Raw genomic sequence first — 21,260 nt, 5'->3', positions numbered from 1 at the left:
TTTTTACAAATCCAAGAACCAGACAGACGGTTCATCCAATCACAGCACGAGTTCATTTTCCGCCCGGAAAGCCCTCGTGAAATCTGACCAATTAGAGGAGATCTTCAGGCGTCGTAGATGAAGGGCAGCCAATGGAGAAGCCAAATGGTTCGTGAAAAAATACAGTTTTCTTTTATGTCCTCGAGTGACCTAGTATCGCAATAGACCTAAATATCACTAGTAGACATTGTAATATCAATTTGACCTCTCATTTCAGGAAAAAACCCAGTCAGTATCCAACTTAAAACGAAACACCAATTAAAACATTGCGGGTTAAAAATAATTAAATAAAATTATATATATTTACAAATGTATGCAAATTTACAAAAATGTAAGCTTATGAAAAGCAGCAAATTCCTTGAACCATTTAACGTTAGACTTGTTTGGTTAAAAGGTGATTAATTGAAATAACTAATCATTATCTGTTGATCACCTCTATGTGAGAATACATTTTACTTGAAAAATGCTGCACCTTATCTTGTAACTTCTGATACCAAGTCTAGATTATATGATGGATGTTGATCTTTTGCCTAGTCTGATGTGAAAGAATAGAAATAATTCAAATTTGCTCAATATTTAATAAATTATGTATTTTCTAAAACTTTGGAGGTAAAATTGATGTATCAGTGACCATGTTAAAGTATGGCAGATATAATCTATTTACTACCAAAGGTTACTTTCTAATTATGAATACAAGATGTGGTATGCAGTTACATTCTATCCTAAATATCCTCATATTCCACTACACTGAAAACATACATTTCTTCACGGAAAAAGGGCCATCGAATAGATTAAATGAGGTTGGAAAGTAATCGGATTAAACTAACAAGCTAGTACTGCAGTATTTCTAACTATTAACAGTGCAAGTACACACCTGTAAAATACTCATGTCAGAATGAAGGTATAGGGTAAGTAGAATGGCTATGAAGAGTTCACCACATGATTTGTCCTCAGTGCGTCTCAAAATGAACACACAATGTGATTCGGTTTTCAGGAAAACAAAAATGGCTGATAGCAACACCACATACATGAGTTATTTATTTAAAAGCAATGTACAGAAAACAAAGCCCCTGTTAAAACGAGAGATTTGACACCCTTTGAGAGCCCTGCATGAAAAGATTGAAGGCAAAAACCCTAATTTCTGACAGTCATGGTTGTAATTCACTTGATGCTCGACATAAATCATGTGTAGAGATCAAAGTCCAGTCTCTTGGAGTTGTAGAACTGGGATCCCTCCTGGTCCTTCCTCCTGCAGTAAACACCACTGCTAAAATAGCCTTCATCCACCCAATCCTGCAAAACAGACAATAAGAAGATTATAACCCACCTGGCCAGATTGAGGTTAAAGGTAGACCCAGCCTGCAGCCAAATAAGCCAGTAAACTACCTAATGGGATTTACTCATTTGTATGTTCATTGGTCTGCAGAAGAAGTACTAAATTAATGGGTTTATGCATTAGTTAAGATACTATTTTGTACTGGAAATTTGGGGCAATCTGGCCCTATAATTTCCTTATATTTAACTGGACTGAGACCATTTAATGGTGATCTTGGGATATAAACTCACTTTTTCAGTACCATTTAAACATAATAATATTCAAATATATAATATTTTCTTGATCAATCAGTTAGTTGTTTTGTCTATAAACTGTCAGAAAATGTTGAATACTGTCAATCAGTGTTTCCCAAAGCTGTCCTCAAATGCCTTGTTTAGCTCACAAGATAAACATATTTAATTATATGTCATAGTAGTGTAAAGTATCCCCAATAATATTCTATTGTTTGACTTTTATTCTTGAAAATGACAAAATAGTTGTCTATTGAGCAATTAGCGCTGATTTTAATTGTCCAGTAATATAAGCTAAACTGCTACCACAAGTAGCCATTAGGCTGACATCGGAGGTAATCACATCAAAGTTTGTTAAGATCGGTTTGAAACTTCTTTAAAAAAAAAAAAAAATTGCATTGTAAAAAACAATAATTTAGTAATAACCTAAAGAAAAACCTACATTACCAGACACAATCTGTAACTAATGAAGCACATATTTGAGAAGCACCCTGTTACATTGTATCACCTAGAAACTCAAGAACTGCTTTTCTATTAAAAACTGGGCTTAGACATTACCTGCATCTGCTGACTCGTGAAGGGGCCGTACACTTCTGAATTATCCTCATTTTCCCATTTGTACTCCCACTGCACTGCATCACTCACTGAGAAGAAGAAGAAGAAGAAGAAGAAGAAGAAGAAGAAGAAGAAACTGGATTAACAAACAAAGTTGATTTGTAATATTGATGGGTTATGTAAACAAATAACACGTATTAACCATTCCGGTCATCTTCGTCCTCTTTGTTCTCGGATTTTCCAACATGCGTCTCATCAAATTTATCCCCAAACATGTCAAGTTCATCCCCTTCATCATCTCCACTGGGTTTCTCCCCCACAGCTGGTCGCTTGCTGCTCATGCTTTTCATCAAATAGGCCAGTTTTTCATAAGTCTGTTGATAGATCTCAAACATCCCAGATCCAACCAATCTGTCAGCCAGTGCTGTGAGCCTGTCGAGCTTTTCTGCATCCCTTTTAGTCTCCTCCGTGGGTTCACTCTCCTCCCTCAGCTTCCCCTTCTTCCGTCCTTTAAGGCCTCCGAGCCGACGGAGCGCTGCCGCGACCGTCTCCCCAGGTAGCATCAGTTCTACAACAGCTTCTGTCAGCTGGTGCTGTGTGTAAGATGCCAGGGGGTCCTCTGCAGGCTCCATCTCCTCCACTTCCTCCTCCTCTTCGTTTTCTTTGTCTGCTCGCTGCTCTTCTCTCAGTTTCTCTTCTTCAGCCTCATCCTCATCACCGGCTCTGCGCGTTCGCTTAGCTCCAAGGCCTTTCTTCTTTTGTTTAAAAGGCTGTTCTTTTACTCTCACCTAGAAGAAGAAACATATATTATTGTGCACTGATTGAAAAGTTTTCAAAGACGAAGAAAAGGTCCTTAAAATGCAATTACCCAGTCAATGTTGTCAAGCCAGTTGTCTCTGATCTGCTCTTCCTTTTTGATGAAGTAGTTTCCCTCAGAGTCAAAGTGTCCTTCCTGCATCTCCTCCTCCAGGTTGAACGGTGTAATAGAAACTCCCTCATCAAAGTCGATTGTTGCTCCCTCTTGGCCTTAAAAACATAATTTTATGGTCTTGGTGACAAATTTACCAAAACTCCATGTTCAGGCAAAAGGCTTGTGGCACTTGTTTATAACAGAAATGCACATCAATGTTCCAGTGACAAAGAAATCAGCCACTTATTGTTAACACTAAAAAAAACCTGTAGATTTTTACTTGTTGAGAACATATGAATATGTTCAAAAATTGTACTTTAAAATTGTAAATTGTATCACATTAAAGTAATCAAGTACGGAAGCCCTTAGCGGACAAGCATCCATACATTATATTCTCCGTTTTCCCGTGATAACGAGTTATTTCTGGTCGTTTTCTCGAGATCTTGACTTGTTTATCTCGTTATCACGAGATAACGACGCGGCACCACCATAACATCAGATGATCATAACTCGTTTCCCCAGAGTTGTAAAAGCACAAAACAAACACAGAAACAGGTTTCACTTCCCTTATCAGTGTGGGCAACAGCAGCATGGCATGTCCTGGTCTGTAATATCACAGTGACCAGCCTGTTGTGTTGTTTTCTAGATCGCTGGAAAATTATGCCGTTATCATGAGAAAACAAGCTTTGTTATCTTGACATAATGGGCCAAATGAATCTGTTATAAACCAGTTTTGTTTTCCCAAGATAACGAGAAAAATAAGGTGAGATCTCGAGAAAACAACCAGAAATATCTCGTTATCACGGAAAAACGGGGTACATAAAATGTATGGATGCATGTTCGCTAAGGGCTTCCATAATCAAGACCACCTTTATGCCACATATCACTTTATAGCTACAGTTTAATAATTCATATTAACATACCTTCCACATCATCACTTGCCAGGATATCATATTTGCTGCTCTTTGTGTCATCCCCTTCATCCTCTTCGTCGCTATCAAGGGAATGTTTGCCCTTAAACCTTGAGCCCGGTCCACTTACAGCCTCGCAACTCTAGTTCAGGTAAGGAAAGACAAGGAAAATATTACACAGACCATTATTTAACAATAAATATTTTAAAGGCTTTTCTTTTCTCTGTATATATATGTTGACTTTAGTCCTTAACTTTCAATAATTTAGCTCTACAGCACTCCATATATTCATTAAAGTACCCACAGTCTGGCAGGGAAACGGTTTATTACAGCCCTAAGGGAAAGTAGAAAAAGCGTCCATAAAGGCCAACAAAGAAAGGATCCCGCACCTGGGAAGGTTGAACGCAAAATAACTGACTCTTCATAATAAATAATATCACTTACACGTTAATAAAGTAGAGCAGCAGAAGTGCAATAGATAGGGGTGGTCCCTGGACCCAGGGATAAATAGATTGTGGTGTTTGTTATTGTCTTTTAAATTGTATTTTTTGGACTGCAAACTTTTATATTGATTATGGTATTTGAGCTGTAATATGTCTGCTGTGAATAAAATTACCTGTGATCATTTATTTATCAAATTATATACTTGTAGGTAAGCAATGACGTGAACGGGACAGTGCTACCTTCTTGTTTGGGAGGTCGTCATCCAGGTCGATCTCCCCGTTCCCGTCCTCAAATGTTACTTTCCTCTTCGGCATGGTGCTGCAGGGGGCAAGACAGTGTCTGTTTTATTACTCAAACGGAGCTGTGGTGAGTAGTTTTATTACACTTAAAAAGAACAGATTCTGGTAACGTTGTAAATACGCGCGGTTACAACAGGACTCGTGTTAGCTTTGTTGCTAAAAATGTTAGCCAACTGCAGTGAACACACAGTTCTTGCAGAACAAGCATTTCGCACAGGTCATACTTTTGCCAGACGTAATATGTAGCAAAGTACTGCAATATTAACAGTATGTTCTGTTGATGTGAAAATACACGAACAAAGCTAATTAAGGGATACTTAGATAGAAAATGTGGTAAAACCTGAATATAGTAATTCAAGCGTCGTTCGCTCTCGTTTCTTCTTCGCTGGTTTTCTTCTTCTGCATTTTCATAAGGCGTACAGTGGTTGGTAAACATGATACGACTCATTACCGCCACCACCTAGTGAGGAGGGTAGGTCAGATTTTACATATAAGATCCGGAAAAATACCTTTTAATACAAGAAAGAAAGAAGATATATGAGTATGAGGCTCTATGAGAGTGACTATAATTGTATAAGACTGAAATGTTGAAATTGAAATAAATAATATCAACAAATCAATAAACGTAAGGACAGTGTAAGTTAATTCAACACATGTCATATGTATATGTATATGTATATACATTATAACTGTTATAACGCTTGGCTTTCCATGAGTTGTAATGTTATAAGGTTTAAGCTATTGCCTCAAGATGATTTTGGCACTTGATTCAATCTGTGAAGACATGCTGTACTGGCCCCACAGTATAAAAAGCCCTGTTAATCTCTTCATTAAGAACTCTTTTAGATTTGGAATTCCTTGAGGCCTGTAAGGATAAAAAAGGATAAATGTGTGCCATAAATAGATACAAAAATCAAAGGAATTACATTTTCAAGAAGTCACAGCAGTTTGTGTTTACTTTTTATTGATACAATATTAATTGACATGTGGAATGAAATTAAACTAGACAGCAGAAAAGATCGTTTAAAACATTGCATAAGTTATAAACACATATTTATTATATTTTAAAAGAAGCTGTGCACTTCCCTGAAGACATAATCTCTATCCCTGTAAGAAAAAAAACCCCAAAAACCCACCTGAAATTTAAAGAAGGACCCCAAAATGCAGAAGTGAAAGAGCTGAGGCAAATACATCAGCCCTCACGTCAACATCCAGCATCTAACTTCCAGGTAGCAGCTCTTGTCAGGGAGGCTGGTTTCCACCGCTGGTTCTGGCTGATCCAGCAGCGTAGGGGAGACTGAAGCGTAGGGGAGAGAGAGAGCATATAATGTGTCAGGATTTTGTTACCAGGAAGTGGGTCGAGTTATTTATATTTCAACACTCGTCCTCTTGTACCCGTGGGAGAACCGGTGTTAGTAACCTGAAACTATACATTCAAACACTGTCTGGTTGTGGATGCATCGAAGTGACAGACAGCAATTGGCTTCACGTTTAGGAACGCTGAGGAAGAGGAGAAAATATCTGTAAATGTAAATAATGTAAAGACTGTGTGGGAGGATAAAGTGACCCTGTGGGGCATTCAGCACTGGCAGAGGTAAGTCTGAGTCACTATTCTCTATGCTGTCACTACTGTCTGAGTCAATATAAGAGAACTAATATAGAAGTAGAACATCTACCTACCTACCTATCTATCTATCTATCTATCTATCTATCTATCTATTTTCTGCAGGTAATTTCTTCCTCGTGTAAGAATGCTATTTAAATACAAACGCTTTGATGAAAAAAAATTCCATAACAGGTATTATATGCTAAACATCAGCCACTTTAAGTGTTAAAGCAGAATATTTAGAATATAAGTATTTGTTCTGCTGAAAAATGGTTGCTGGAAATTAATTAATATGTTGCATTAGCGATTACTCATGCATGAATATGTATGAAGTATTTAACTGCTGTATCCAGTATGAGGCTAGTTTTGACTAAAGCTTGGTCAATGCTGAAAACGTTTACGTTAAAAAAATTAATCTGAGGATTCTGAGACGTTTGATGGAAGAGGAAAGACCAAAGTTCTGTTTGTGAAATATTAAGTAATTTTACTTCTTTTTAATGTACCTTAAACTAATAATGAAATCATGTGAGTACTTTCAGAGGGGAAATGACTCTTTGGTGGAAGTGATAACAACGCACACACATCAAAAGTGTGACAACAGGCCCAAACTAGAAACAGTCTTTGATGCTCTTCGAAACTTTTTTTTCTTCTTTAAGTTTGTCATTGTTATTTTAAATGTAAAAACTTTATTTGAAAAGCAGCTAATAACATATGTAGGTCAGAAAATGTAGTGGAGTTCCCTCTGTGTTGTAGTGAAATAGAGTTTAAAGTATAAAACGGAAATACTAAAATGAAGTGGAAGCATCATAAAGTTGTACTTAGGCACAGTAGTCATCAGTTTTCTTTTCTGTATTTAAATATGTCTTGAAAATGTTCCACTGCTTCATGTCATGCAGTTTGTAAAGTATCATTTCTACGTAGTTTTTTAAATATTTAAAACACTCTTCTTTAGGTGTTGTGATGAAGCTCCATGAGAAGATTCTGACGCATTACCTCTCATGCACCTCTCCCGTGGATAAAGAGGGATATCTCTACAAAAAGGTCTGGATTAACAGAAAACACACACATTACATAACATATGTAAAGTATGATTCCCTAATCCTGCTTTACTTTGACGTCTCTCTCCACAGAAAGAGAGAACTGCAACCTACCACAGGCGCTGGTTTGTCCTGAAGGCCAACCTGCTCTTCTACCAGGAGCGCCCGGCTGACCGACACCTGCTGGGTGTCATTGTTCTGGAGGGCTGTTTGGTGAGGCGCGCCGAGTCGGATGGACAGTTTGCCTTCTCGCTGGTGTTTGAAGGGCCTGGTCTGAGAACCTACAGGTTTTCTGCAGGGAATGGTCAGACTCTGGACAGCTGGGTGAAGGCTCTGCTCTCAGCAAGCCACTGTTACCTCTCCCTGCTGCTGAGAGACCTGGGGAGGCAGTATGAAGGTGGGTCATGTTACCATACATAAACAATTCATTTATCAGCTAACAATCCTTTGCAAATTACCTTTATAATATTAATATAAGTCATTTTTTGTTGTTGTTTTCCTGTTTCCAGAAGCTAAACAGCAACAAAACTCTGGTGAATCTCATCACAGCTCCTCGGTCAGCGGCCTCAAACAGCCCCACTTCTTCCTCCCCGTGCAGAGCTCATCAGCAGCAGTCAGGGAGGGGAGGAGCTTCAGTGCCAGCACTGTTTTTAACGCACCATCAGGACCCTCTAAAGTGGTAACTAAAAAGTCCCCAAAACTTTGGCACAGGAGAAACGCTCACGTCACACCGCTTAATGGACCGGCACCCTTGTACGGAGAATGGCCTTTAGTGGGTTTCGATCCGCTGGAGGACTTCAGCAAACTACATGATTATTATGGGCAGGAAGTGAAGAAAGCGAGGGAGGAGTGGCTGAGGAGTCGACAAGCAGAAGTGGAGAACAGTGATGGAGACCTCATCAACCTGGGGTGAAAAAAAAGCACACAGACATTTAAGGAGGAAGTGAGGATTGGTTCATGTGTGTTAAAAAAGGAACTGAGCCTGCCATGTGTGAACTATACAGTAACTTTGAAAACATACTGAGGCCCAGACATCTGTAAATATGCTAAATGTTTGTCCATTTCAGAGTTCAGATTATTTCTGTTAGTTTACAGAAAGTTGTAATTTCCTGAGCCAAGGCGGCCTTAAAGTGTCCATTGGAGTGTTCAGAAAGGCCTTTTCCCACTGGATTTAATTGAATGTCAACACAATAACAGTGTCTCCATTCTTTCCCATTGTCCCAATAAGCTGTCACAGTGTAAAAGTGAGCCAGCATGCACAAACCTAGAAACTGAAGCAGCTAAATGGAATTAAGCCATAATTAGTTTCATTCTTTACACATGCTTTTTTTTTTTTTACATGTTGAAATGTCTTCCATGAAAAACACATGTTCTGTGTCTGGTTCTATATACTCATGTAACTGCAAATGCTTAACCTTAGCAGTTTATTATTCCCAAATGGTGCAATTAATGCATATTTTCATGGCATGAAAAGGCTTTATGAAGCAGTATTAAGCAAAGAGTTTCATACATTTTTCCCTGCATGAAAAATTTAACTGATCTGGTAACTTAAAATGTTTCATAATCAACCAGCTGTCGTTACTTGATCCTCTAATTATAAACCTAATTGTACACTGACTTTATGATAATGTCTGATATTTAGAACAACACCTGCAATAATTGTTCTCAACATATTATAATATTCACACATCGCTGAGCTGTTTTGTTTTCACGTTATGCAATTATCCTTCTCATCCATGATATATAAAGGTCGAAATGCAGCTTTAAGCAAAAAGTATTACACATTTTTCATTGCCTGGAAAATAAAATGGGTCTATTGACTTAAATGTCTCATAATCAATAGGTTCAAATACACAGCCATGCATCTGCAAAAAGACATACAATATATAAGACAACTCTGGTTTCTGGTCCATCCGTCCATTATCTATGCTTCTTATCCTGTTCAGGGTCGCAGGGCTGGAACCTATCCCAGCTGTCACTGGGCGTGAGGTGGGGTGCACCCTGGACTGATCGGCCATCGATCACAGAGACAGACAACCTTTCATGCTCACATTCACAATTTTTTGTCTTTGGACTGTTGGAGGAAGTACGCATGCATGAGGAGAACATGCAAACTCCACACAGAAAGGCCCACTTTGTCCGAACCAGGATTCGAACCAGGAACCTTCAAGCTGTGAGGCAACAGTGCTGACCACTGCACCACCGTGCAGCCCTGTTCCAGTAAAACTTTTAAAAAACAAAACATTTTCCCACTATAATAAGGAACTATATAGAAAATATATCCACTTTAATTAGAGCAGAGGCCTGAATTTATTAAGTAGAATCATTGAAGCAAGTATAATATTTATAGTGTACATAAAGCAGCTTTAAGAGGAAATGTATGCAAAGAGAAAATTAACTTGCTGTCTCTTTTACAGACAAAAAGCCACCACAGTACAAAGGCACGATACCTAACTGTAAGTAGAGGATTTGAACAGCAGAGGGTGCTGCTGGTACGTTGCTGACTCTGGATCTGTCTGAACCCCCTGTATAATCTCAGAGGTGTGATTAAGTCGGAAACAGCTCACTGTTACATAGAAGTATGCAGAGAAAACAAATGCAGCTGCTGCTCAATTTCACAAGTCTGGAAAAGCAAACGTCGACGTCTTCGTGGACCTTAATCTTAAGATTTACTGACTGACAATGAATGCAACACAATCCTGAAAGAGGCCAAATAAAAACAGGGCCACCGGAGACTGGTAGGTTATCAAACACTAACAGTATTACATTACAAACTGTGACATCTCTCCTGTCACAGTAGCTTTAACGACGTCCTCCTCCAAAGGACAACCCGGCAGCTTCTCCACATTCCTGACCCCACAGACTGACATACTATCACCTCAACATTGATGGATGGCTTCAGGGGAGCGTGCCAACAGCTATCACATGACAGCAAAGGCCCTCAGAAATGCACATCTGTATGCAGACACTTCCTCAGGATGGCAGCGTGTAAACACATTGTGATGAGACCTTTTTGTTATTTTACAAGCGCGTTGGCAGGTCGGTAAACGGCAGCAGCTGAGCGCCTGTGAAAAGATTGGGATGTCTCAGCTCATTCTCATAATTAAAGTATAATGGTATTAAAATGATTATATGCACAATTCACCTCAAGTTTAAGGGCATTAAACAGATAAAATGATGTTTTCTTTTCAATCTGAATAAAATCTAGGAGCAAAACTGCATCATAGAGCTTACAACTTCCTGCTTAAATCTTTTTAAACAGTAGAAATATCAATCAGAACAAGTGCTGTGCCATATTTAAGTCCTGCAACAAGGTGGTGATAAACACGTGAACCAGGGGTCAAAGGTCAAGTAGAGGACTGACAGCTAGGGTCGGGTCTGAATGTCATGAACACCAGAGACAAACAAACGTCTGTCTCATCCAAATTAACGCAGGACTGGACACCAGTAAAGACGTGACTCAAACATCAGAGCGGAGTGGAAACACAAACAGTCCAGAGAGCTGAGACACGAGGCGAAAATAAACCAATAGACAAGATTAACAAAGTTGTTAATGAAATGAAAAGAGATTATCTCCAAAGTAAATTTGGATATAAGAACATGAAAACACAAATTACGGGCAGTGATTTACTCTGAGGGACCGCCAATGGCTGACCGCCAAGTTTATTTAGCTATTTTGGTCGCCCTCAGCTGTTCCTTTTCTGTGCTCTGGGAATGTCTGCTGCCATCACCCTGCAGAGTAATCCCCTTATATTTAAGGGTGGGTGCACTGCGCAATAGGGAGGGGGCAGCTGGGGGCAAACAGGTGGGAAAGTGTACACAACTGTGGCAAATTACCATACGCACACTTCTGTAGTGGTGATTGCAGCCAGAGGATAATGGTGCTTTCACTTGACTCAAGTGTTGTTGTTCCAACCAGTGTCCTGTACTCAGAAAAAACAAACAAAATAAAAGAAGAAGAAGAGATACTTTATTAACACACACATACACAAACAGGACCCTATGGACATGCATTAACGGAGAGATGTGAGTGTGAGGGGGCTGCACATGGACATGCACCCCAAGCAGTGGGGTATTCGGTGCTTTGCTTAAGGACACCTCGACGGTGCCCAGGAAAGGAACTGGCACCTCTCCAGCTACCAGCCCCAATCCCATGCTTGGTCAGTATTAGGACATGAACTGGCCTCCCTCCGGTTCCCAAGCCAAGTCCCTACAGACTGAGCTACCGTCCACCCCTAAAACATGAATCAGAAACAAGATACTCAAATTAAATGCGGCATTTTAATGTTTCTACTCATGAAACATTTAACTGTGACAGACTATTTCACTATTACATAATTGTTAAAGTTCTGGAAAACACTAAGTATTGTATCTTAATATTTCACTTTACATTTTATGCCTCTTTATACTTCTACTCTACAAGATTTTAAGGCTAATATTGTAATTAGAAAAATCATTTTGAGGCCCAAAAGTAGAAAGAAATACAGACTCCTAAAATTATACAAAAAAACCCAACAAATCTTTCTATGGAAAACTTTTATTTTTTCTTATTTCCTATCCCATTAATCATCGTACGGCCCCATAGGTTTATCTTCCGGCCCTTTGAAGGAACCTGAGCCCAAGGTTGGGAACCACTGGACCCTCTGGAACTCTCTCCCCTAACACCTCAGACTCTCTCCTCTTTCAAAACGGGACTCAAAACCCACTTATTTAAATCTGTTTTGAATCTGTGACCACCCATTTGTTGTTGTAATTGTTTTCTTTTATATACATGCATATTTAACTGTAATTTCTGCATTGGTTTTACATTGTTTATTGCTTTTACTGTCTTTGCTATTATTTTAACATGAAAAAGTGTCTTTAAAGCGCTATATAAATCAAATGTATTTTTATTATAATTATTATAATAATAATTATTATTATTATTAAGTACTTGACAGTATAAGAAGAATTTAAAGCTAGCTGAACATCAATCAGTTACAACAATGAAAGATTTTAACACATTGATTTGACTGAATGCTGGACATGTTTACATTGTTGATCTTATTACTTTAAGTAATTATTAAACTTGGCCTATTCCCTCCACCACTTCGATATTTTTAAGCACACGATAAATACATTTAAAAAATGTATTTGGTATATTTGTAATGATTGAATGAATTTATTTTTCTGTGTTTCCTTCTAAATTGTGCCTCACAATAAAAGATTTAGTTTCTTATGACAACAAGAAGATCCAAAGATGATAACTTTGGACTGTAACTAATAATATTATATTCTTAGAATAAGGGTTGTTTTCCGTTAGAAAATTGTTATGTTCATTTTTTTACAAATCTTTCAAGCTATATTTTTATGCCTAATTACAAATAATGAAATTCATAATTATGTCAGTTGTGTAAATTGTTCACCATACAGAGAACAACATGAAAAATCGAAAAATGAAAGCAAAAGAAAAGGAAAACTAAATAAAAATGTGTCATTAATTAAGTGAAGCACAGATGGCATTTATAATAAAACATAAGGGAATATAGAGATATACAGTATATAATACATACATGCTCAAGTATACATTTCCAAGATAAAAAATCCCAATGGATGAATATATATTAACCATTTACTTTAAGTATTTAAAACTTTCCCTGTGCAGCCGACATAAAAATATCTGTTCCTCCATATTGCTTGTTGTGTAAAGAGATATTTTGATTAATCCTAGGTACGAGCCAGATGCTGTCATGCAATAGTGGCTATATATACGGAGTGAGTAATAACTTGTATGGGAAAATCCCAAATCTGACCTTAGCATCATTACTTTATCACAACTTAAAATAAGAAAGCCGACCTGTGCACATACAGGGTAATAGCTGCATCAGTTGCTGAGGGTATAGAATGCTTGTATCCCCGTCTGTAATATAGCAATGGACATCACAAACCAAAAATAAAGTCAGCGAGTGGCCACTGTGTCTCTGCGGGCAGATGGATGTGATCAGAAGGAGGGTGGAGGGACAGTGTCCTCTGGTCCAACGAGCATCTATGTCCCGAATGTCCTTATTAGTCCAAGTGGGACTGCAAATTTAAAGCGCGGTCCCTCAGCTATCAGGTTTACTTAATTCCAAGACTCCTGGTTCTATTTCTGATCTGCTGTAAGGTGATACGCTGTCCCGTCGCTCTGTCTCCTTCACTTTTACCATCAGTTCATCAGAGACCATCCTCTCTCTCCCTCTCTCTCTTTTTTATCCCCATCCAAACTTGAGGCTGCGGCTAAAGTTAGATTGGCCTGCGCAGGGGTATATAAGCCCCCCGGGATGAGAGTATAACGCGGCTTCACCCTGTCTTCTCCCTCCTGATCATCCTAACCTCTGCTCTTACCGTCTCAAGATGGTGAGTACCAGGGTTCCCTCATCACTGCACTCTCTGCTGCTGGAAATATCTACAGGGGACTCAGACCAACCCTTTGGAATAAACTCCACTTTTTGATGCTTTTTTTTGTTGAAGCTTGAAATAATATTAACGTAACTGATGGGAGCAGTTGTCAACCTTTCCAGTAGATCAAGTGATTCTGGACTTTTCTTGTGGATGTTTGCAGTTCTTGGTGATGCAGTTTTAAGGATGCTAACTTATGTGATGTAAAATTTAGATTGCATGCAAAGGCCAATTTTTAACGCCTCTGTCATGCTCATAAACTAGTTGCATAGAATATTGTCATGTTATGTCGTCAGTCCAAAAACGTTTCTACTAACCTGAGGATTCCCGTCATGGGGGTCAAGACCTCCTTACGGGGTCGTGACATGATTGGTTGGACAAAAATCAAGTAAAATATTCTTCTGTTACAGAAAATTAATTGCAATATTTTAAAACCTTTTTTTCCTCATCTTATGTAGTTTTACCCTTTCAAAATAAAACACGTTTTAAAGGGAAAAGCCATCTTTTTGGTGGATATATGCATGCATGGATTCCTTAATCTTAAGGGGTCAAAAGCTAGAAAAGTTGACAACCACTGCCTGTACAGAACTCAGTAGCATAACTGTGCCTGTTCTAGCCAAAAGCTAACAAACTTACCCGAAGATTTCACTCCTGTGTTTGTCCTCCAGGCACCAAAGAAGGCCAAGAGGAGGCAGGCAGCAGGAGATGGCGGCTCCTCCAATGTGTTCTCCATGTTTGAGCAGAGCCAGATTCAGGAGTACAAAGAGGTGAGGTTTGTCCTGCCACAAAGCCACACTCCATCCCCTCTTGTATGAGCATCGTTCCTGGCAGCCTCAGGAAGCAGTAAACATCTGTAGGTAGAAAGATAGAAAGGTCCGTTTCTGAATTTTCAAGTCAAATTTCCCTGAGACGATAACTAAAATTAGAGTTTGGTTAAGCAGCCTTCAGATCCACTTTCACAGCAGTTGCTATTTTGCGGGCCCCCCTCTTCTCCCCTGACAGTTTAATAAGCGCGAGAATGTCATTAGGAGGGAGCTCTGAAATTTCTCACACCATCTGAAGCTCTCCGCATTTTGTCGACCTTTGACCTCCCATCCAGCTGTCACTCAGACATCTCCTTAAAGCTCTCGCTGAAGGCTGGGAGGCCAAGCAGAACTGGACTTAGTAACGCGTATTTAGTGGAGTTCATTCAGGTTCAGAGAGATGGGATTTTATAAGGGTTTGAATGATGTTGGCGTTTTCAGTGTGCTGCGAATAGAAAGAACATTCCTCCTGCGATAAGTGATACGGGCGTCTTCAGTGCCACTCTGGGAATGTATGCCATGATGATTAGGATGATCTTAGCGCGTCACAAATGGAAAGAGCCAGGCAGGGGTTGATGTATTTTCTATCAGCAGGAGGAAGGGTGTGGGTGTGTGTGTGTGTGTGAGAGAGAGGGAGAGAAGGCGTGGAGGGAGGGTGATGAGAGAGGTCTGTAACTGAGTTCAAGCGTAAGTCCAAGGGGTTATCTTGAATTTCATTGGCGTAAGTTCCACCGGGTGAGGAGATCAGACAGCTGTTCCCTAATGATACTTTCCAAGATTATCGTGTAAGGAAAAACTTAGGGGGACCTTAAGCACCCCCGTACCCCCCCTCCCTGCTCCCCTCCTCAAGGCCAGACAGCTTACATGCCTCCTAAGTGCTTCCTTCCACTCATAATCTGCTTCTCCTCTCTTTAGGCTTTCACAATCATTGACCAGAACAGAGATGGTATCATCAGCAAAGATGATCTGAGGGACGTGCTGGCTTCAATGGGTGAGTTGGATCGACGTTAAGTTAAAAAAGCATGTGTGACTTTGGTTGCTTGTAGTAATCTGTTTTTTATGGGCTCTTCAGGCCAGCTGAACGTGAAGAATGAGGAGCTGGAGGCCATGATCAAGGAGGCCAGCGGCCCCATCAACTTCACTGTCTTCCTCACCATGTTCGGAGAGAAGCTGAAGGGTGGGCTTCTAATTTTACAGACTGTCACTCCCACATTGTTTTTGTCTTATGTCATTTTCATTACAAAGAAGTTAACTGTCACTAAGTACATCTACTCAAGGACTGCACTTAGTTATAATATTGAGGCACTTGTACTTAAGTATTTCCATTTTAATGCTACTTTATAGCTCTACTCCACATCATTTCAGAGCTTAAAACTATACCTATACTTTTTTACTCAACCTAATTGATATTAAAGGAAAGGTTACATGTTGCTTTTCTGACATTTCATATACAAAATACATGGTCAGTTTATGACTTAATGTCTTCTTTAAAGCAGGACTTTTCCTCACAATTTAGTACTTTTATTGTGAAGTATTGCTAGCAAACTAACCTCTTCCTGTCCCTCACCAGGTGCTGACCCTGAGGACGTTATTCTCAGCGCCTTCAAGGTCCTGGACCCCGAGGGTACTGGATCCATCAAGAAGGAATTGTGAGCACTTTAATCAAAATAATTTTAATGTTCATCATGCATGTCCAAATGTGATGAATTTAAATTTAATACCTGTCTGTTTGCCCGTTCCAGCCTTGAGGAGCTTTTGACCACTCAGTGCGACAGGTTCCAAAAGGATGAGGTAAAATCTCATTACCTACTGTAACCATCCACCTGCAACATAAAGATGTATAGTGTGAGCTTGGTGTGTCACCCGTCATTCCTAAATTCCAACCATCACATTTCTCCCTCAGATTAAGAACATGTGGGCCGCCTTCCCCCCAGATGTTGCCGGCAACGTAGACTACAAGAACATCTGCTACGTCATCACACACGGAGAGGAGAAGGAGGAGTAAAGAGAAAGCTAGAAGACAAAACAACAGCAATCCCTTTGCTATTCTGCCTTCCCCGCCCTTTTCTTTCCTCCTCTTCCCCCTGCCCACCTGTTGTGTAAACTCCATGTGCTCGCCCGCTCGTGTTCACACCAAAGACTTGTCACACGGACACACGAGAGGGCTGATGCCCATGAGGTGTCTATGTTTGCTTATGGGGAATAGGGGTGATTTTCAATAAAATTATCTTGTAACATCATTTCCATCCACACGCTTTTCTCAAAAACCTTTTCTTTCCTTGCAACCATCCTTCTGTCTTCTCACCTCTTCATGTCTACCTGCCCTGTCACTTCACTCTGAGATGTTTGTGTGAATGAAATGTGCCCCTCTGCTTCCCTCGCTATCCGAGGAGAGGGGAGGTTTACAAAATATGAGGACCTCATTCCAAATTCTGAAGATGTCCTCCTGGGTGAAAGAGGTGAGAGGAGGGAGAGCATGTGCGGGTTAGAGAGGACAAAAGTTGCCTCCTTAAAGTGATGGCAACTTTTTTCCTTGAAAAGTGAAATAAAAAGGAACAAAGGAGAGGAGGGAAAGGGCCGAAAGAAAACATTCAAATCTTCGTTATCTTTCCCGCCACTCCTTCCTGCATCCATTAAATCCTCTTCTTTTCCATAAGCTGTCACGACTTCAGTAACTGGACTCTTCCTCGCCTTTCCTCTGTAATGAATAAAAGGGACAAACTGTGAATAAAATCTCTTTCCTTTTGTAAAATAGTGTCTCTGTTCAGTGGCTCTGGGGGACAGGGTTCAAGGGAGGAAACAGGCATAATAATACATGTATTTTAGCGCTTTAAAAAGTACTCAAAGACAAAAAAAATAGCAAAGACAGTAAAAGCAATGTACAGTATAAAATGATCAAGGTGCAGAAAATAAAGTTAAAATGTTTATAAGAAAACAGAACAGTAAGATAATGATCGGTCGGTTAAAAGCAGATTTGACTTGGCATGGTGAAATAGCAGCAAAATCCCTCATTAATATCAATCTAGTGACCTCTAGTGGAGCTTCTTTGCACGTAGAACCAGGAGCCGGAAAGGTAAATCAGATCAATACATAACATCCATTATCTACTATACCGCTTATCCTGTTCAGGGTCGTTGCTGTCACTGGGCGAGAGGTGGGGTGGTGGGGGATCGCCAGTCAGTCACAGGGCTGACACATACAACCTTTCACCCTCACACTTACACCCACGGGAAATTTAGAGTCACCAATGAACCTAACAAGCATGTCTTTGGACTGTGAGGAAGCAGAAGTACTCGGAGGGAACCCACACAAGCACGGGGAGAACATGCAAACACACAGAAAGGTCCACTTCGTCCGAAACGGCGTTCGAACTAGAACCTTCCAGCCGGATCAATACAGATCGGATGTATTATATGAGTATAAGTATATAAAGAAATTACATTCAATAGATAAACATGTTTCTGAATATCCTGAAACAAAAAAAAGAGAGTAAATAACTAGGCTATATGAACAAATATATCCCCGTGTCAATAAATAAATAGGACTTTATTGGACGGAAAAAAATGTGGCATTTCAAAATAAAAGCCCTATAAAATATATACACGTGGAATTAAGAAAAGGGCCTTTTAAAAAGGTCCTTATTAAAATAAAAACTACCTAATTATCTAACTGCTTGACTCATAACATACATTTATTATCCAAGGATTTGGTTAGCAGTAATATTGTCTTTATATATAAAAATGTATATTTATGCAGTTATTTATAATTGGGATAAAAACAGCATCCCATAATAAGTAATGATGGCTGACTTTCCATGGTTAAAAATAAATATTGGTTATTTAAATCCGGCCAAATTCAAAAAGTTTCCAAGAACATGATCAACAGCTACATAAGCAGACACACACCATGACCTCAAGGTTGAATTCATCATCACCACCTTTAAATAGTCAAATACACACACCAAGAAAGACAAGCACGCACTGATGTTTTAATATATTATGGTTTATTACTCATCACAAATGTCATTATCATCATCAATTAAATACATCAGTTGTAGATCCGAAGGAATGAATTCAATTAGCTATGATTTTATTTCACTTTCGCCAGAGAGAGAGAGAGTGACATGTAAACTTAAAAACACGAAAAAAAGACATGACGGCGTGGGGAGATAAACAGCTGAAACGCTCCTTTAAATATTTGCATCAGTGGGGTAATTCCCAATCAAATGTAATCAAGAACAACGATTTCCGGATCAATGCAGAAATGTACAAAGGACCTGCAGAAATGGAATTCGATTTGTCCTCAATATTGCAGAGCGAAGCGCTGATTCCACAAGCCAGCGAGAGATTAATTTGATCATCATATTATCATCGAGACATGAGCTGCGAGGACATATTGCTCATGAAATATTGTCGCCTGAAAGCGTGCTCAGAGAAAGGACCTACTGGAGCACAAAATCTATTTTGCCATGGCCCCGATCTGCACAAGCAGTGCTGCTCTAACCACACACTATGAACAGTCATTATGGAGGATAGTTTGCATAGAAGTGTTCAGTTTATCCTCACTAACACTACACTAATCGGTGCCTATAAATGCACTGGCGTCGAAATAGAGCAGGGAGGGAGTGTGTGGTATTTAGATGTGTGAATAACAGCCATGTAAAGACCTGGAATAAGTGATAAACAATGAAAATGGAGGACATGTTGGCTACAAAGCTACACGATAGTCCCTCTAATCCTTAACTACAAAAACAGTACAGTTTAAGAGCATCAATGTTTTTTTTTTGCCATCAAATGGTTTTACAAGTACTAGCTGGCACTATTAATCGTATACTGATGGGGTTCAGTGCGTTTAATGTATGCATAAATATCTTACAGTACAGGACACTGAGTGTAAATAGGTTAGGGAGTTAGTTCATAAGTTTTTCTTAATGTTACAACACAACTTGGTGAGACAGACATACTTAAGATTTTGAATTAAAGAACTATTCAAAGCTCAAAAATCTCCTCTTAGTATATTATACAGTACAATTAAGACCTTCAACATCCAACTGTCTGAATCACCTCACTCTTTGTTCTGTCAGAGGGCCATTTCTCCACCCTAGTCTGTTTAATACTGCACTTCAGTAAACTAGAGACTCGTGAACTGAAAGTTGACCAAACCAACAGTGATGGTAAACATAATAACAGCAAAGACATGCATGAAGTTTGTCGTGTAAAAGCAGAGGATTCAGCGTGTACAGAAAAGAAAAATAAAACACTTAAATGATCCCTCTGCAGCTACACTGTGTGTAGTCAGCCATCGTTCCAGTCAACCAGGTGTCTCTTGCTCACATAGAAAAATAGTCAGATCCAAAATAATAATAATTCATAATATACTATATTTGATTAAATTAACCACTTTGTACATAAATACATCAGAGCCCGAAGGTCAAAGATCAGAGGTTAATGCTACATTGGCACACCTGGCACCTCCAGTCAAGTGGCTTCCTATAGGTCCTAAAGGCACAGACTTCAAAGTGAGTGAATCTGGCCTGTTGAGACGCTCGTTTACTACGTAACTACACTAACGGAGTGGTTGACTTCAGTGGTGCTTTGTGACACACTCACAAGTGCAAAAATCATCCTTCATTCTCTTAAGAGTAGAAATCACATTCTGATGGGTTAACGAACTCAAGTTCCTACCCATATTGTAATTTAGCTAATTTAAATACGTTTGTGGGATTTTGTTCATCAAAAGCAAAATAATACTAATTTTAGAGATGACGTTTGGTCTGTTGGACAACCAATATTGTTGCGCCTGCTTCATGCAAAACCTCAGACACGATAAATTATATAATGGCCGGAAATCCAAACAATTGAATGCTCCCCTACATAAACAAGCCATTAAAAACACCACTGCATGGTGTCTGGTTTTTAATCTCCCTCTTTTTGTTCATGGACATCCTTCATTTTCCGTCTATCAAACGACAGAGTAGTTTGGGGAGAACACAGGGTTCAATGATGGTTTGATTTGATTGAAAAAAAAGCAGGCAGAGGGAGACTATTATCAGGGAGGCCACACATATAACAGTAACACACTTCACTAAACTACTAAGGCACACACTCACTCACAACATTTAACATGACAATAAATACATCCTCAATAACATTACTAGCATTTCTGTCCACAGCGCCTGCATTGGATACGAAGGGTTTTCTTTTCTCTTTTGTTCCAGGCATCTCAAAAACACTGTCCACACATGAGAACTGATGGGGCATATGGAGCACTCACAGGTTCCTATGTACTGTAGGTAGACTTATTATGTATTTACATACTCTATGGCACCACAACTATTCCTGCAATCCTTCAGTTCAACAATCCATTCAGTCGATGTTTTTCTAACCACTGCCATCAATCTGATTTAAACAATAAAAATGAAAAAAGGGAATTTAAAAAAACTAAAAGAGATAATGACTGCAATATTCTGAACAAGTATTCAGATTCACAATCCGTGCTCCAGTTGTAAAAAGGAAATTTGTCCCATCTTAATAAAACTCTGAAAATGAAAGCATTGAGCAAGGGGCAAAAGCCCCCTGAGGTGCTTTAAAAACCATGATCCAGTTGTCTCCTCCATAGTCCCTGGACTACACTCAGTCTTCAAAATGATGACGTTATACAAGAAGCCATCCCA

At 39.3% G+C, this 21,260-nt stretch overlaps 3 protein-coding genes across 3 annotated transcripts; 2 read left to right on the top strand and 1 right to left on the bottom strand.

Annotated features, from left to right (window-relative positions):
- Window positions 1–1,040: 1,040 nt before the first annotated feature.
- cd2bp2 (CD2 (cytoplasmic tail) binding protein 2) lies at window positions 1,041–5,152 on the bottom strand. Its single transcript, XM_069676327.1, has 7 exons — window positions 5,065–5,152; window positions 4,665–4,743; window positions 3,994–4,123; window positions 3,029–3,186; window positions 2,363–2,948; window positions 2,164–2,249; window positions 1,041–1,332 (listed from the first exon to the last, which is right to left on the bottom strand). The coding sequence occupies exons 2-7, from the start codon at window positions 4,737–4,739 to the stop codon at window positions 1,222–1,224; spliced, it is 1,146 nt and encodes a 381-aa protein (XP_069532428.1). The 5' UTR covers window positions 4,740–4,743; window positions 5,065–5,152; the 3' UTR covers window positions 1,041–1,221.
- Window positions 5,153–7,163: 2,011 nt separating this feature from the next.
- pheta2 (PH domain containing endocytic trafficking adaptor 2) lies at window positions 7,164–9,170 on the top strand. Its single transcript, XM_069676328.1, has 3 exons — window positions 7,164–7,371; window positions 7,461–7,764; window positions 7,877–9,170. Exons 1-3 carry the CDS (start codon window positions 7,291–7,293, stop codon window positions 8,278–8,280), a joined length of 789 nt encoding a protein of 262 aa, XP_069532429.1. The 5' UTR covers window positions 7,164–7,290; the 3' UTR covers window positions 8,281–9,170.
- A 4,466-nt stretch (window positions 9,171–13,636) lies between these two features.
- On the top strand, window positions 13,637–17,339 carry mylpfa (myosin light chain, phosphorylatable, fast skeletal muscle a). Its single transcript, XM_069675901.1, has 7 exons — window positions 13,637–13,742; window positions 14,453–14,551; window positions 15,503–15,578; window positions 15,660–15,764; window positions 16,158–16,236; window positions 16,330–16,378; window positions 16,491–17,339. Exons 1-7 carry the CDS (start codon window positions 13,740–13,742, stop codon window positions 16,590–16,592), a joined length of 513 nt encoding a protein of 170 aa, XP_069532002.1. The 5' UTR covers window positions 13,637–13,739; the 3' UTR covers window positions 16,593–17,339.
- Window positions 17,340–21,260: the final 3,921 nt, after the last annotated feature.

This window comes from Semicossyphus pulcher, unplaced genomic scaffold (genome assembly GCF_022749685.1).
Source record: "Semicossyphus pulcher isolate SPU_LCO1_2020_fin unplaced genomic scaffold, fSemPul1.0.p SCAF_25, whole genome shotgun sequence".
Lineage (NCBI taxonomy): Eukaryota > Metazoa > Chordata > Actinopteri > Labriformes > Labridae > Semicossyphus > Semicossyphus pulcher.
This window is presented reverse-complemented; position numbering and strand designations above follow the sequence as displayed.